Source organism: Curcuma longa, chromosome 9 (genome assembly GCF_044706935.1).
Source record: "Curcuma longa cultivar G26 ecotype Majalengka, Jawa Barat chromosome 9, ITB_CL_G26_1.1, whole genome shotgun sequence".
NCBI classification, from domain to species: Eukaryota; Viridiplantae; Streptophyta; class Magnoliopsida; order Zingiberales; family Zingiberaceae; genus Curcuma; species Curcuma longa.
In genome coordinates, this window is record NC_133869.1 from 10,683,098 (window position 1) to 10,700,694 (window position 17,597).

The 17,597-nt window shown below is 37.0% G+C and overlaps 2 protein-coding genes, 2 non-coding genes and 1 pseudogene across 4 annotated transcripts; all 5 read right to left on the reverse strand.

Annotated features, from left to right (window-relative positions):
- Nucleotides 1-1,213: 1,213 nt before the first annotated feature.
- On the reverse strand, nt 1,214-2,645 carry LOC141834538 (elongation factor 1-alpha-like; annotated as a pseudogene).
- A 988-nt stretch (nt 2,646-3,633) lies between these two features.
- On the reverse strand, nt 3,634-3,845 carry LOC141835454 (small nucleolar RNA U3). Its single transcript, XR_012602395.1, has one exon. It is a non-coding gene; the product is annotated as a small nucleolar RNA U3 (small nucleolar RNA).
- A 144-nt stretch (nt 3,846-3,989) lies between these two features.
- On the reverse strand, nt 3,990-8,128 carry LOC141834539 (protein NETWORKED 2A-like). The gene is made up of 4 exons (XM_074721856.1): nt 8,122-8,128; nt 7,928-8,052; nt 5,039-7,033; nt 3,990-4,145 (listed from the first exon to the last, which is right to left on the reverse strand). The coding sequence occupies exons 1-4, from the start codon at nt 8,126-8,128 to the stop codon at nt 3,990-3,992; spliced, it is 2,283 nt and encodes a 760-aa protein (XP_074577957.1).
- Nucleotides 7,902-8,113, reverse strand: LOC141835455 (small nucleolar RNA U3). The gene has a single exon (XR_012602396.1). It is a non-coding gene; the product is annotated as a small nucleolar RNA U3 (small nucleolar RNA).
- Nucleotides 8,129-11,917: 3,789 nt separating the features above from the next.
- On the reverse strand, nt 11,918-16,151 carry LOC141835431 (protein NETWORKED 2A-like). Its single transcript, XM_074722886.1, has 4 exons — nt 16,067-16,151; nt 15,796-15,986; nt 12,201-14,653; nt 11,918-12,120 (listed from the first exon to the last, which is right to left on the reverse strand). Exons 2-4 carry the CDS (start codon nt 15,887-15,889, stop codon nt 12,115-12,117), a joined length of 2,553 nt encoding a protein of 850 aa, XP_074578987.1. The 5' UTR covers nt 15,890-15,986; nt 16,067-16,151; the 3' UTR covers nt 11,918-12,114.
- Nucleotides 16,152-17,597: the final 1,446 nt, after the last annotated feature.

Consider the following 17,597-nt stretch of genomic DNA (forward strand, 5'->3'; position numbering starts at 1 on the left):
CAAATTGAGTGTGAGAATGTGACTTTCTGTCTTATTTAAGCTGATAAAAAAATATCAAAAAATTTATCCATGGACTTATAAATTCATTAATCTATTTTTTTCATGAAATAAATAATGAATATTTTTTTTACTAATTTTTAAATCCGTCCTCGCAATGAAACATGGCATAAGAGTAAACATATAAAATATAATATTATTTTTAATTAATGAAAAAGTAGTTAAAGCTTTTACAGCCGTTCACGTGCTTGACTGCGGATTGCGGCGCACTAACTACGCCACGACATGCACTGTAACAACCACTATAAAATTTAATTTATTATTTTTTATATTAAAATTCTTTATTAATATGATCCAAATTATTTAAATTTAATTAAAATTATTCAAAATTAATAACAATAAATACTATAAGTTTTACCTAAATATAATAGTAATAACAACAATTAAACCTTTATTACAGGATAAATAGAGCATAATAACCCTAAATAGCTAAATTAATGAAATTGTTAAAAGGACTTTTTTTTTTGGAAAAAATCAAAACGACAATTCTAGTACAGGAAATATTAAAAATATTATAATAGTCATTTTAAACAATTTTGAGTTTTTAAAAATGATATTTTTAAAGTAACTTTAATCAAGATTAAAACCCAATTGATAATTACTTTAAACTACTACAAAAGCTTTTTTAAAATATCCTTTTTATTTTATTTTGGTTAATATCCTTTTTATTTAAGTGATTCTTTTCACGAAAATTTTTCATCAACCAGTTTAGTTCCATAGAAAATTTTTTACTTACTATCAAAATAAATTTAAAATGCACACGTACATATAAATCTTAGACTCAAGTTTCATAGATATTTCCCACTACAACTAAATTAAATTACAAGTAATTCAAACACCACAACACAATCTAAATCATGAGTAATTCAAATACCACAACACACTTGAAATGTCTAACGTGAAAATTAAACTCTCTACAGTGAAAAATAAAATTCATCATCTCAACCATTCTACATGATCAATCTTACAATAATCAATAAAAAAATAAATCAAAAAACTACCATTTATCACCACAAAAGATATCATATTTAACCCTTGCCCACTAAAATAAATCTACCCTACACCAACTCAATCATATCTACGAAATTTGAGAAATACAAATTAGATCTATTAATTTTTTTTCTGTACATATATGAGAAATACAGATTAGATTCTTCTAATCAACAAGAAGATTCACTTCACTTCGCTTCTTCTTGGCAGCAGCCTTGGTAATCTTGGCACCAGTAGGTTCCTTCTTCTCGACGCTCTTGATCACTCCGACGGCAACAATCTGGCGCATGTCCCTCACCGCGAAACAACCAAGAGGAGGGTACTCGGAGAATGTCTCCACGACCATGGGCTTGGTGGGGATCATCTTCACTAAGCCAGCGTCGCCGTTCTTAAGGAACTTGGGCTCCTTCTGGAGCTCCTTGCCTGATCGCCTGTCGATCTTCGTTAGAATCTCGGCGAACTTGACTGTGATGTGGGAGCTGTGGCAATCGAGCACGGGAGTGCCATTGCCAATCTGACCAGGATGGTTCATGATGATGACCTGAGAAGTGAAGGTGGCAGCCTCCTTGGCAGGGTCATCCTTAGAATTGGATGCAACAAAGCCTCTCTTCAAATCCTTGACAGCAACATTCTTGACGTTGGAACCGACATTGTCGCCGGGGAGGGCTTCCTGGTGCATCTCGATGATGACCTGAGCCCAGTAGGGCCAAAGGTGACGACCAGGCTAGGCTTAAGAACACCAGTCTCGACGCGACCAACCGGCACAGTGCCAATGCCTCCGATCGATCTTGTACACATCCTGAAGTGGAAGCCGGAGGGGCTTTCCGAGGGCCTCTTCGGCTCGCTGATCAAATCCAGAGCATCGAGCAGCATCGGACCCTTGTACCAGTCGAGGTTGGTGGACCTCTCAATCATGTTGTCGCCCTCAAAACCAGAGATGGGAACGAAGGGAATCTTGTCCGGGTTGTATCCGACCTTCCTGAGGTAAGAAGAAACCTCCTTCACGATTTCATCGTATAGCACCTTTGAATACTTTGGCGTCGCGCATCCATCTAGATAGATAGATAGAGATCATTAGATAGATATAGCAAAGGATTCAGCTCAAGGATCCATATAATCGAGGACAGAAATGTTTTACCTTGTTACAGCAGCAAATCATCTGTGACTCCGAGAGTGAATGCAAGCAGAGCATGCTCGCGGGTCTGGCCGTCCTTGGAGATGCCAGCTTCGAAGCCGCCGGTGGTGGAATCGATGATGAGAACAGCACAGTCGGCCTGGGAGGTTCCGGTGATCATGTTCTTGATGAAGTCGCGGTGGCTGTGGGCGTCGATGACGGTGCAGTAGTATTTGGTGGTCTCGAATTTCCAGAGAGCAACGTCGATGGTGATTCCTCTTTCGCGCTCGGCCTTGAGCTTGTCGAGCATCCAGGCGTATTTGAACGACCTCTTGTTCATCTCGGTGGCCTCCTTTTCGAACCGCTCGATCACACGCTTGTCGATGCTGCCCAGCTTGTAGAGGAGATGGCCGGTCGCGGTCGACTTCCCGGAGTCGACATGGCCGATGACCCCAATGTTGATATGAACCTTCTCTTTCCCCATGAAGCCTGCCGGAGAAGATTATCCAACATAGCTGCCTGCGACCGACTTGCTTTCTCAGTACTTAACAAGCTTACGTGAAGTAAGAGTTGTCGAAGATGAGAGGATTGGATGTCCAAGCCCCTTCGAAGCCAGATCTCTCCTTGTGGCACCTACCCTGCATGAAGTGAGACAAAGATATAGAAGATGATAAGAAGAATACGTGACGATAGAGATAATTATCAGAAAGCAAGGTTACCAATGTGTGACCACCAGACAGTGCAACGATGTCTTGATCACTGAGGGCCATGCGCCCAAATACATCCCTGAGGTGATCAGAACCTGCAGAATTTTGATGAAAAATTAACAATTTTCACAAGGCAGAAGGAATCTTGAGATGACACTGACACCACACACAAGTGGCAAGCTTTGAAATAAACAATACATGAGATAGCAATTTAACAATTCGTCAAAATTGCTCAACAAAATGAAACAGCAAGTCAGTCACAAAGGGAAGGATCGTGAGGAACAACTAATGATACTAACATTAAAAAAAAAAAAAAAACCAGCCCAATCTGTAAATATGAATGGCAACACTTGATTAGAGAAAGAAATGCTGTCAAGATTGAGATTAAATATTAAGTGCAAGAGATAGAAGCTCCTGGAGGAGGTAGCAGTGACCTTTAAAACATCAAGTATACTTCCTGCAACTAATTACATAAATAATTTAGAGACAAACTAGTTAATAAACCTATAGAACAATCTATGGCATTGATGGCAAAGCTATAAGAGAGATTTACCTTTTGTTTGCTTATTTGCAGTCTGCACATTGTTTCCACTAGTATTACTATTAGTGCACTTATTTCAACTGACATTCCTACTTGTCATATTTAATAGCATCAAATTTACCTGTTTCTTCAGATTTATTTTTTTTTATCTCCTGATTTTCATTTTGAATTTATATTTAAAAAATTATTATATCGCTTATTAAAAAAGGAAAAATAAATTTTTGCGTCTGTCAGACAGACTCGAGACCACCCCAGCAGGTTTAAAGATCTGCTGAGAACGATCCTCCACAGCCACCGATCTTAGAGAATCTGAGCCGTTAATCACGCTCTGATCTCGAGTCTATACGTCATCATCCAGATTGTGTTGCCTGTCTCCTTAACACTCAAGGATTCAGTGGTACAACCTATAGAACAGATCCTGTTCAAGTAAGGTCGTGCCTGAACTCGCCAACGCCTCATAAATAAATTTCTCAATTGCTGCACAAACAACGAATGTGGGACTAAAAGCGAGATCAAACGACATCACCGTCCTTCAAGTATCTACACAACAACACGACATCAAAGCGAGAAGGGATTTCACCTATGCGAGGCGGAGCATCGACGGGCCGCAGTTCTCCTCGGCGACGAGTCCGCCGAACTTCTTCCTCTCGGCCTTGTACGATTGCCCCCGTCTCGGAAACATCGACAACGAAGCGTAAGCGCCGAAGGATAAAGAGAGGCAAAAAACCAAGGAAAGCTGAGCACGCAGGTCTGCTTGATGGTTTCATAGACGATAAAGGAAGAAGGTTCTCTGCTTGCTGGATTTATCGACACGATAAAGGAAGAGGGTTCTCTGCTTGATGGCTTTATCGACGATCGAGGAAGAAGGTTCTGGTAGCGAAATTGTGGCCGTTGGATGGAGAAGACCCGACATCACGTTTGACATTATTCGAACGGTTGTGATTCACTTTGTTCGCCCCGGTTTAAATGATTTGGTTCCGTCCCTTTATAAAGGAAGACCTCTTAAGAGGTTTAAATGATTTGAAGCAGAGCATGAATAGAATCCCTGGAAAGAAATGCAAACTAAAATCGTAAAAGTGTGAATCTATCCAATCAAAAGAATTAGATTTTCGATAGCTACGGAATGACTATATATATTCATCCTCCTAGCACAAGAACACAAGGATGATCCACTGACTTAGCAATTTCTATTTTGTTTTTTCCATTTATACAGCCGATATGCTTTTAACCAAATCGATCACAAGAAATCTTTCGGAATTAATTTGAGAACATTTATATGCATCGGAATGTATTGTTCAGGTATCATGAAGGATAATGTTGATTGAGAAGGAAAAGTGTTTCTGGTTTATTCACGTACAAAGAGTAAATGAAAGATCAGTGTTCAAATGATAAATGCATTTATCCTTCCAAAGATTCATTGATCATCGATATGAGATTCCAAAATCTGAACCTTGGTACACATTTCAGCAAGAGATGAATCTGTCCCTGAACAGCCTTCATGAGATGGCATCCACATCGTCCAACTTGAAATGAGTGAATCAACCTAGACCTGTTTAAAAAATAAATCCACAAGTTTACACACTAGAAACTAGTTACAGATTGAAGCTATTCAAATTATGTTCAACCTACCCGACTGTGAGCTTTAGCCTTTTGTTTCTGGAAAATAGGTAGAATGCGTGAAAATATCGATGATTTTTTGGGCTTGAAACCATAAAGGAAGGCACTCAGTGGTACTCCTTCCTTGTTCGGATCATGTTTGCCTCTTGATATAAATATTTGGAAGGTCTCATACAACTTAGCCAACTGCCTCTCAATTTCAGATTGGACCCCCTTGATTTGATCAAGTCCCACCAGCAGGTGGCTTGAAGCCTTACTGCTCACCTGCTTCATGTTCATCACTTCACTTTGTAACCTTGCAGCTTCGTGAGGAGTAAACAATGCTCCTTCAGATGTTGAACTTTTGCTCACAACACTTGATATCTCCTCTTGCATGTTGTTGAGGGATAAGAACCTCTTCTCCAGCTCTTCTCTCAACAACATGCTCTGCTCTGACCATAGCAAGAACTCAGTCTTCAATTCATTCAGTCTTTTAGAAACTGATTCTGACTCAGCATTGCTCGTCTGATTGTCAGTATCAGAAGCTTTGCCACCTTCTGTCTTATTGCCATCCAGCTTATTGATATCAGCTAGTAGCTCTCCATACTTGGCTTTGAGCTTCTGCACGTAGTGGTATGTGGTGCTGAATCTTAACCAAAATTCTAAGTTTTTGCCAAGTAAACGATCAACATCCTTCCCAAGCTTCTCTTCAAAAGGTTGGGTTATCTTTTGTTCAAAGACACATTCTACACTAATGCCACTGACAGATGAATCTCTTTGCCGAGTAGATCGAGACATCTCAGAATCTTTCACAATAGTTGCAGTGTTTGAGATCATCAACTCACTATGACAAGAGTCAACATATGAAGCAACTTGACAAAGATCAAACCTTGCCTTTAGAGACGCCAATTGTTCTCTCAGCGAGCTGATTTCCTCATCTCTCGATGCAATGACATTCACTAGTTCCCCTATCAGGGCCATCATCTCTCGGATGTAGTTTTCATTCTTGTTCTCTACTTCTGAAGCATATTTGAGTGAAGCATCTTCCTTTTTCTGGAGAAATTCTTCTAGAAATTCAACAAGTGGATGAGTTGCATCAATCTCTACCAAATCTTCTTTGACATCATGGAATTCAGTTACTTCTATATCCTTACACTCACTATGCGATTCAATGCTACAAGCATAAGAGGCTTCCTCTTCCTCTGGGAATGCAACTTCATCACAAACATTTTCTGTGAGTGTAGGAGGCAGAATCTTCTCTAAAATAGCATTGATGCTATGACAAACTTCGAGTGCGTTCTCACTGAAACTAGATTCTTCATCTCGGATAAGTTTGCCAATCTCCTCAACTTTGCTCAACTCATATTGGGCTTCCTTAAATCTTTCAGGCAACACATGTGAGTCCTTGGTCAGAATCAATTCCTCCTCTTCCAAGTTCTTTACATTTTTCTCAAGCTCATCACTAACTGAAATAAATTGATTTATTTGTTCAACCTGTGATGAAAGTGAAAGTTCCAATCCAGCAACTTTGTCAACAAGTTTATCTATGCTTCCAATAATATCAGCTGTGGAACTTTCAGTGTTTGTCACAAAGTATTCCTTGATCTTGTCCTGTATGGCTTGCAGGTCTAGGCTTGCCTTGTTTAGAGAATCAATTTCTTTTACCATGTTTTCAGCAGTGAAGTTTATCTCTGTTGTTTCGCTAGCCAACTCTATCTTATCCATCTCAGATGGATAACAGCCTCTCTTTAGAGCATTCAACTTTTCTTTAGCAATTCTAATTCTTTCATATTCTAGTTGTACTTGTTCCAATGATGTCTTTCTCTGCTCCTGCAATCTAACTATAACATCTTTACAGGATTCAAGGGCTTTTTCTGTCATTATTATACGCTCTTCAACATCTTTGAGGATTCCACTGCTACTAAATTCATCACGCCACCAACACATCTCATCATACATATCCATGATTTGCTTCTCAATGTCCCAATATTTGACTATACCATTCACATACAGTAAAAAATGAATCCTCTACAGTAAAAAAAAAAAAAAGAAATTCACCACTTCAACAATTTCACAGACTCTATAATCATTGAAAATGTAAATCGAAAAACTACATTTGTCCAAGATGTTATATTTGATTCTTGCCCATTAAAATAAATCTACCTCACACTAACTTAACCATACCTTGAAGGTAAAATTTTAATACCTCATTAACAGTTACCGCTAATGATTCCACAATTTGATATTTGTACCCATTTTTCAATTCATATATCTAGAATCACTTCGGCGGCTCATGATAGAATATCGATAAAATTGGGATGAAGAGCTTAAAAAAAGGTTTTTAGTCAAACCTAAAGCACGCCATTGATACCATTAAAACTAGTGCAGCAGATCGACACAAATGCAAAAGTAATCGGCAGAGCCCAGGAGAAGCACAAACCTAAGAACTCCTGAAGCCCACAAAGATCCAAGCTCACTGACCAACAACAATCAAATAAGCAACAGCACCAAACCATGATACTTGTTCTTAGCTTGCAACTGATTGATTCTTCTAATCAACAAGAAGATTCACTTCACTTCATGGCAGCAGCCTTTGTAATCTTGGCACCAGTAGGATCCTTCTTCTCCACGCTCTTGATCACTCCGACCGTTCTAGCGAAACGGTGGCCGTTGAACAATCCTGATCCGCTTTGGGTCGGAAGATGGGGCCCGGGCGACGCGGTAGATGGGTTTTTAACTGGAAATAAGTAAATGACGGTAGTGCCTCATCGCTTCAAATTTAGCTGTTTTCCTCAGATTTATTTAGATTTAAAATTCTTATATCCTGATTTTTCATTTTGAATTTATATTAAAAAAATTATTATATCGCTTATTTAAAAAGAAAAAATAATTTTTACGTCTGTCAGACAGACTCGAGATCACCCCAGCAGGTGTAGAGATCTGCTGAGAACGATCCTCTACAGCCACCGACCCCAGAGAATCTGAGCCGTTAATCACGCTCTGATCTCGAATCCTTACGTCATCATCCAGATTGTGTTGCCTGTCTCCTTAACACTCAAGGATTCAGTGGTACAACCTATAGAACAGATCCTGTTCAAGTAAGGTCGTGACCAAACTTGCCATCGCCTCATAAATCAAGTTCTCAATTGCTATACAAACAACGCATGTGGGACTAAACAACTAGATGATAACACAGCGACGACCCGACCGTCCTTCAAGGATCTACGCTACAACACGACATCAAAGCGAGATGGGATTTACTTATGCGAGGCGGAGCATCGACGGGCCGCAGTTCTCCTCGGCGACGAGTCCGCCGAACTTCTTCCTCTCGGCCTTGTACGATTTCCCCCGTCTCAGAAACAACGACAACGAAGGGTAAGCGCTGAAGGAAAAAGAGTGGCCAAAAACCAGGGAGAGCTGCGCCTGCACGTCTACTTGATGGTTTTATTGTGAAGGTTCTCTGCTTGATGGTTTTATCGACGATCGAGGAAGAAGCTTAGCAGATGGTTTTATCGACGATCGAGGAAGAAGCTTCTGGTAGCGAAATTGTGGCCGCTGGATGAAGAAGACCGGCATAACGTTTGTCATTATTCGAACGGTTGTGATTCAGTTTGTTCGGCCGGGTTCAAATGATTTGGTTCAGTCCATTTAAAAAGGAAGACAGCGAAATAAATTTCACTCAAATCCGAGTCTCTCAAGTTATATTGTAACCAACAAGACTGCATCGGACGTTAAATTAATTTTCTACTAATAATAATATAACATAAATACTAGCACCAGATAAACCTATCGAAGTAATAAAAATTAAGAGGTAAATAAGCCACTCGCGAGTTATTTGAATCTCGATTCTAAAATAAATTTATTTAATTAAGTTAACCAGCTGAATTTGAACTTGACTTCAAATTTGAAAACATCATCGAGCTGAGCTCAAGCATAATAATATTTAATTCATGAACTCATGTTAAAAGGCTCGTGAAATGTTTGTTAAAAGGCTCGTGAACAATTTTATTTTATTTTTATTTTTACTTCTTTCAAACTAAATACTAAACCTAAATTCTTTAGCATAAATCTTTAAAAAAAAATTAATTATTTTTTTACACTTGATAATCACAACATATATATATATATATATATATATATATATTAGTTTGAAAGAAGTGAAAATAAAAATAAAATAAAATTGTTTACACTTTGTGATCACGGTGTTGCTCACAGATGATGTCATCCGCATAACATTTTTCTCTCTATATATATATATAGATTTGATATCTACCCGTCTTATTCTGCGCGACTCGTCCGCGACAGATGATTTTGAGCGTCCAGAATTATTCTGGATGCCCAGAACATGATAGTGCTATTTTTATTTTTTTTTTTTAAATTTACGGTTAAGCTATTTAAGATTTTTTTTTTTTTACAATTTTGGAGTTGGATTATAGTATTAAGCATAAAAAAAATTAAAATGAAAAAACTTTCATTGCTCGTGTGTCGAATAAGAAGTACAGGATAACAATCGAACAATCCCGTAAACAATTAATTTTTTTAGTTAAATTTTTTTTTATGCTTAATACTATAACCTAACTTCTAAACTCTAAAAAGAAAATTTTAAATAGTTTAACCGTAATATAATATATATATATATATATATATATAGTTGTGATATGTTAATGAGCTGAGTTTAAACTAAACTCATTTAACTTTTAAATGAATTATTTTCGAACAGAGCTCGACCCATTCTTGAACTTTTTAATTTCATTAGGAATCGAGCTCAAGCTTAAGAATTAAAGCTTGAATCGAAATCGAGTCGAGCTTGAGCTCGAGATTAGGGAAAACGAACCGAGCCGAACTCGAGTCTTTCATTATTCGGCTTAATTTGGTTTGATTACACCCCTAATAATAACATGAAGCAACTTGAGGGAATCGACTAACATTAACAAAAAGAGTAGGATGTAGTTGAGATGAGATTTACTTATGCGAGGCGGAGAATTGATGGGCCACAGTTCTCCTCGGCGACGAGTTCGACGAGCTTCTTCCTCTCAGCCTTGTACGATGTCCTCCATCTTGAAAACAACAATGATGAAGCGTAAGCGCCGAAGGAAAAAGAGGCAAAAACAAGGAAAGTTGTGCACGAGCAGAACGACTGCAATTCAATTTGTTCGACCCGGTTCGAATGACCTAGCTAGTTCAGTCCTTTTATAAAAAGGAAGATGAAAAAATAAATTTCCATTGCCGAGACTTAAACCCAAGTCTCTTAGGTGAGAGCCGAGTATCCTAACCAACTAGACTACAATGGATGTTATATTAATATTTTACTAATAATAATATAAACATGAATCAACTTGAGGGAATCGACTACCAGAAAGAGTAAGATGTAACCGAGATCAGATTTACTTATGTAAGGCTGAGCATTAATGGGCCACAGTTCTCCTCGACGACAAGTTCGTCGAGCTTCTTCCTCTCGGCCTTGTACGATTTCCCCAGTCTCGAAAACAATGACGACGAAGTGTAAGTGTCGAAGGAAAAAGAGAGGCAAAAATAGGGAAAGTTGCGCACGCACGAGTAGAACAGTTGCAATTCAATTTGTTCGGCCGGGTTTGAATGACCTGGTTCAGTCCTTTTAAAAAGGAAGACGAAAAAATAAATTTTCGTTGTCGGGACTTGCAAGTCTCTCAGGTGAGAGCCAAATATCCTAACGAACTAGACCACAATGGATGTTATATTAACATTCTACTAATAATAATATAATGTAAATACTCAACATCAGATGAACCTATCGAAGCAATAAAAACCAGGGGTGTAAACAAGCCACTCGCGAGTTATTTGGATCTCGATTCTAAAAAAAATCATTTGGTTAAGTTAATGAGCCGAGCTCAAGCTTGATTTCAAACTTGAAAATATTATCAAGCCGAGCTCGAACTTAATAGTATTTAATTCGTGAGCTCGTGAACATGTTTGTTAAGAGGCTCGCGAACATGTTTGTTAAAGAGACTCGCGAATATGTTCGTTAACTCACAAACATGTTCGTTTATATGTTTATATATATATCCGTGAGCACTATCGTAAGCGTCAAGTGTAAAAAACAATTAATTTTTTCTTAGGATTTATGCTAAAGAGTTTAGGTTTAGTGTTTAGTTTGAAAGAAGTGAAAATATTAATAAAATAAAATTTTTTATACTTGTTCAGGGTGGTGTTCACAGATGATGTCCAACATAACATTCCTCTATATATATATAACAAATATTATATGTTAACGAATCGAGTTCGAACTAAACTCATTTAACTTTTAAATGAATTATTTTCGAATAGAGCATGAGCTATTCCCGAACTTTTTAATTTCATTAGGGATCGAGTTCGAGCTTAAGAATTAAAGCTCGAATCGAAATCGAGCCGAGCTCGAGCTTAGGGAAAATGAACCGAGCCAAACTCGAGTCTCTCATTGTTCGGCTTAATTCGGTTCGATTATACCCCTAATAAAAACATGAAGCAACTTGAGGGAATCAACTAGTACCAACAGAAAGAGTAGGATAGTCGAGTTACTCAAGTAGTAGATTTGCAAAAAGGATGCCAACAATCACAGACATTTTATAAAGTACTTGAAGCAGAGCATGAATAGAATCCCTGGAAAGCAATGCAAACTAAAATCGTAAAAGTGTGAATCTATCCAATCAAAAGAATTAGATTTTCGATAGCTACGGAATGACTATATATCTCCATCCTCCTAGCACAAGAACACAAGGATGATTCACTGACTTACCAATTTCTATTTTGTTTTTTCCATTTATACAGCCGATATGCTTTTAACCAAATTGATCACAAGAAATCTTTCGGAATTTGAGAACATTTATATACATCGGAATGTATTGTTCAGGTATCATGAAGGATAATGTTGATTGAGAAGGAAAAGTGTTTCTGGTTTATTCACGTACAAAGAGTAAATGAAAGATCAGTGTTCAAATGATAAATGCATTTATCCTTCCAAAGATTCATTGATCATCGATATGAGATTCCAAAATCTGAACCTTGGTACACATTTCAGCAAGAGATGAATCTGTCCCTGAACAGCCTTCATGAGATGGCATCCACATCGTCCAACTTGAAATGAGTGAATCTACCTAGACCTGTTTAAAAAATAAATCCACAAGTTTACACACTAGAAACTAGTTACAGATTGAAGCTATTCAAATTGTGTTCAACCTACCCGACTGTGAGCTTTAGCCTTTTGTTTCTGGAAAATAGGTAGAATGCGTGAAAATATCGATGATTTTTTGGGCTTGAAACCATAAAGGAAGGCACTCAGTGGTACTCCTTCCTTGTTCGGATCATGTTTGCCTCTTGATATAAATATTTGGAAGGTCTCATACAACTTAGCCAACTGCCTCTCAATTTCAGATTGGACCCCCTTGATTTGATCAAGTCCCACCAGCAGGTGGCTTGAAGCCTTACTGCTCACCTGCTTCATGTTCATCACTTCACTTTGTAACCTTGCAGCTTCGTGAGGAGTAAACAATGCTCCTTCAGATGTTGAACTTTTGCTCACAACACTTGATATCTCCTCTTGCATGTTGTTGAGGGATAAGAACCTCTTCTCCAGCTCTTCTCTCAACAACATGCTCTGCTCTGACCATAGCAAGAACTCAGTCTTCAATTCATTCAGTCTTTTAGAAACTGATTCTGACTCAGCATTGCTCGTCTGATTGTCAGTATCAGAAGCTTTGCCACCTTCTGTCTTATTGCCATCCAGCTTATTGATATCAGCTAGTAGCTCTCCATACTTGGCTTTGAGCTTCTGCACGTAGTGGTATGTGGTGCTGAATCTTAACCAAAATTCTAAGTTTTTGCCAAGTAAACGATCAACATCCTTCCCAAGCTTCTCTTCAAAAGGTTGGGTTATCTTTTGTTCAAAGACACATTCTACACTAATGCCACTGACAGATGAATCTCTTTGCCGAGTAGATCGAGACATCTCAGAATCTTTCACAATAGTTGCAGTGTTTGAGATCATCAACTCACTATGACAAGAGTCAACATATGAAGCAACTTGACAAAGATCAAACCTTGCCTTTAGAGACGCCAATTGTTCTCTCAGCGAGCTGATTTCCTCATCTCTCGATGCAATGACATTCACTAGTTCCCCTATCAGGGCCATCATCTCTCGGATGTAGTTTTCATTCTTGTTCTCTACTTCTGAAGCATATTTGAGTGAAGCATCTTCCTTTTTCTGGAGAAATTCTTCTAGAAATTCAACAAGTGGATGAGTTGCATCAATCTCTACCAAATCTTCTTTGACATCATGGAATTCAGTTACTTCTATATCCTTACACTCACTATGCGATTCAATGCTACAAGCATAAGAGGCTTCCTCTTCCTCTGGGAATGCAACTTCATCACAAACATTTTCTGTGAGTGTAGGAGGCAGAATCTTCTCTAAAATAGCATTGATGCTATGACAAGCTTCGAGTGCGTTCTCACTGAAACTAGATTCTTCATCTCGGATAAGTTTGCCAATCTCCTCAACTTTGCTCAACTCATATTGGGCTTCCTTAAATCTTTCAGGCAACACATGTGAGTCCTTGGTCAGAATCAATTCCTCCTCTTCCAAGTTCTTTACATTTTTCTCAAGCTCATCACTAACTGAAATAAATTGATTTATTTGTTCAACCTGTGATGAAAGTGAAAGTTCCAATCCAGCAACTTTGTCAACAAGTTTATCTATGTTTCCAATAATATCAGCTGTGGAACTTTCAGTGTTTGTCACAAAGTATTCTTTGATCTTGTCCTGTATGGCTTGCAGGTCTAGGCTTGCCTTGTTTAGAGAATCAATTTCTTTTACCATGTTTTCAGCAGTGAAGTTTATCTCTGTTGTTTCGCTAGCCAACTCTATCTTATCCATCTCAGATGGATAACAGCCTCTCTTTAGAGCATTCAACTTTTCTTTAGCAATTCTAATTCTTTCATATTCTAGTTGTACTTGTTCCAATGATGTCTTTCTCTGCTCCTGCAATCTAACTATAACATCTTTACAGGATTTAAGGGTTTTTTCTGTCATTATTATACGCTCTTCGACATCTTTGAGGATTCCACTGCTACTAAATTCATCACGCCACCAACACATCTCATCATACATATCCATGATTTGCTTCTCAATGTCCCAATATTTGACTATACCATTCTCATACGAGCTCTTGATGAATTGTTTTTCAGCTTGCAGAAATAGTATTCCTTCATGAAGCTTATTTATCTCCTCTTGTGCCTTAACTTCATCTGCTGCCTGAGAATTGGCCCTTGTCTCATCTGCCTTCACGGATGATTCACTTCCTCTTCTCTTCTTCATCAGTCCATCAACCGTTCTCCTATTCACTTTACTTGGGTCGATTGGGGTAATTGCTTTTGGACAATTTTCCTCCTCCTCCTCCTCTAGCATGGCATATTGGACCTGGTCAGGACAATGAGTCGCAATCGTGTGGTTGGCCTTTTGTAGTTCTCCAGAGACGCGGTCAAATCTTGCAGCCAATGCTCTATAAGCTTTGTGGGCATCTTCCACAAAGCCTATCAATTCCGGCCTCCTCTTGAAATACAACTCTGCCTTTTTAGCAAAGGAATCGGCATCTGACTCGACAACCTGAAGCATATTTGTCACTGTATCCTCCATCTCTGCACAATACTTTCCGCATTAAGAAAATACCGACACAGAGACTAATGCTCATAGCTAGAAATGTAACAAGATTCTAGTTTTGGAATATCTAGTTGAGACAGTTTGATACAAGAACTCTGGAGCAGTAACAATCATGGCATACAGAAATCAGGTAAAAGTCTATCTTGAGCTTCCATTTGAACACATAGACATGATTTTTGATGTAGCATCATAGCTCTTCTAATTTATGATAAACAAAAGCCCAGCCATAAAACAATGTATGCCAATTTGTCCATGTCTTAAATTTCAATCCTATTTTTTCGAAATCCACACAATGGAGTTGGTGAAAAAAAAAAATCTTGGCGTATAATTAAAGTGCTTTGAAGATCTATGTCTAAAATCAAGTTGCACTATGTATATTCGGGCATCAAAGCAATAATTTAGTAGTATAGTACTCTTACATTCTCAAACATGGTTCATTTGGTTGTCACAAAAGAAGCAAGGGATTAATAACTTCGAAGAAGAAATCGTATACAGAGATTCAATCGGTAACTCGTGGGAAACTGCATGTTTATGTTGCAGATCAACGAGCTTCTCATGCAATCAGATCCTTGGTGCTTTATGAAGATGGTGAGGCAAGCAAGAAATCATCTTTACCAGGGGAAAATTTCATGAAATTGGAAGTTCTTTTCCTGGTTTCAATGAGTTTGATAAGGTGTATAAAAGATAATTTGTTTTCACAAAAGACACAAAGATTTGACAAACTAAAGGAAATGGTGCATAACCATACCAATTCTTTCATTTGATGTTTTTTTTCATCAAGAGAATTGGTTCCAAAGAGTTTTTAACAGCATCATTCTTTTGGTTGGCCTTTCTTTTGGCTAGAATTCTACTACATATTTTTTGCAAGTCAGCATCAGAATGATGTTTCTACCATTGAATATGAGAAATTGTTTCAAAATGGAACCAAAATTGCTTGCTTTCCAATCTAGAAATCTTTCAACTGAGAAAGAACAATCCTTGCAAACGAGGAAAAAAATATGATTCTAATTGGAAAAACAAGAACAGAATTAGATCAGCAACACGATTCTAATCGGAAAAGCAAAAGCAAAAATCATATATACAAGAACAAATCCGATAAAGAAAAGGTTAGGGCACAAGCCTCGCAGGTTGTTCTCGAGCCATTTCGACTGCTTCGCCTTAATGTTGCTCGCCCACCACCATGAATAGGCACTGCTCTCAGCCTTCTCCAGCATCTCGTGCAATTCTTCTCCGGCGCCCTCCCTCGTAGCACCTTCTCCCTAGAGAGAAGAAGGGAGGCGGAGAAGAAGAGGGAAAGCACAAAATTTCCTTCTGGAGAGACGAAAGATCACTTTTTCCCATCGCCATAGAGACAAAAATAGCCAAAAAAAAAGAAGGGATTGGGAAAATACGAGCTGGAGCTCCGAAACGAAGGGAGGAAGAGGAGAAATGGACGGCATAGGCTCCGTTAACAGAACATAATCGCTTTCGCCTCTGTCTCCAACAAATCGATAACGGAAGCAGCCCAATTGGGCGCCGCCAAAAGCAGCAGCACTGGAATGTCGCTGCCGCGTTACTGATTCACGGCCAAAGAGGAGGACGGCGGCACGAAGACGTAGCTCTACTCGTCGACGGCCTTCGGATGTGATCTTGAAGCAGATGACAGCGATTTGCCGGCGTGATGACTGTGGCGTGGTCGTTAGCTGATCTGCGGACATCTCCAGTTATCATATGATTCATATACAACTTTATTAATAATTATATTATCAAAAATATAAAAATATAATATAATATATTTATTTTAAGAGAATAAAATATAATTAATTTAATATTTACTATAATACCTTTTATTCAATTAATTTTTAAATTAAATTAATAATATGAATGATGATAATGAATTGATAATATATAAAATAAATAAATATATTTTTTAATAAAATTAATTCATTAAAATAATTATTTTAATAAAATAATTTATTAAATTAATTTTATTCTTTAAATTTTAAAATAAATTTATATATATTTTTGATAAAATAATTATTTTAATAAAAAATTTATTAAATTAATCAATATAATTTGTTAATTACATTTTAATAAAATAATTTATTAAATTAATAAATATAATTCATTAATTTTATTTTTAAAATTAATAATAAATTTTATATATATTAATAAAATAATTAATAAAAATAATTAGTTTAATAAAATAATTCATTAAATTTAATAAATATAATTCATTAATTTTAGTTTTTTAAATTTAAAATAAATTATCTCTTTTAAATTTATAAATATTTAAATTAAAATTTATTAAATTAATTAAATCAATTTTAATTAAATTTCATAATGCATTCAATTAATTTAATTTTAAAATCTAAGGATAATCATGAAAAAAAATTTATTAACCTTCAAAAGTGAAGAAAATTTTAGGTTACCAAAGTAATCACATTCCCGGATTATAATACATTTGCTAATGTGGTGATGATATTACATTATTTGGGAATCGATCATAATCTGAATCAGACAAGGTTATCGTTGATAGCTTTAAATAGATAACTAAGATTATCAATGATAACCTCTAACTAAATGCCCCTAGACTTAAAAGTTTTTTTTGTGGCTTCCATCATTGCCGCATCATTTTTTTATATTTTTTAAAAATGATAGGAGTGAGGGAGCGGCTTCTATTTACGCTTTTGAGGTGAGTAAAGGGGAGGAGAGGTAAATAACTCAATGAGTTAAAGAAGGAAGTTAAAGAAGGAAAGAGGAGAAAAAGATAAATTTTATTTTTTTCATACTCATACTCATATGAATTGTTAGAATTTCTTCTACTTTGATTTTGATTTGGGATAAAAAAAGAAAAGAAAAAATTTAAAAATATTTTATTCTAATTTTATTTCTATTTTAACTTATTAATTCTCAAATTAGTTCATATATTTAGATATCTCA

What these genes read in the sequence shown, in the direction of transcription:
- LOC141834539 (XM_074721856.1), bottom strand. An exon ending in AGATCTCTACACCTGCTGGG is followed by an intron (nt 7,034 to 7,927) that starts GTGATCTCGAGT and finishes TTTTTACTGTAG; the next exon opens with AGGATTCATTTTTTACTGTA. An exon ending in AGGCTAAAGCTCACAGTCGG is followed by an intron (nt 4,146 to 5,038) that starts GTAGGTTGAACA and finishes CTGCGTGCTCAG; the next exon opens with CTTTCCTTGGTTTTTTGCCT.
- LOC141835431 (XM_074722886.1), bottom strand. Translation starts at nt 15,889, where the DNA reads ATGCTGGAGAAGGCTGAGAGCAGTGCCTATTCATGGTGGTGGGCGAGC. An exon ending in GCTCGAGAACAACCTGCGAG is followed by an intron (nt 14,654 to 15,795) that starts GCTTGTGCCCTA and finishes AGTATTGTGCAG; the next exon opens with AGATGGAGGATACAGTGACA.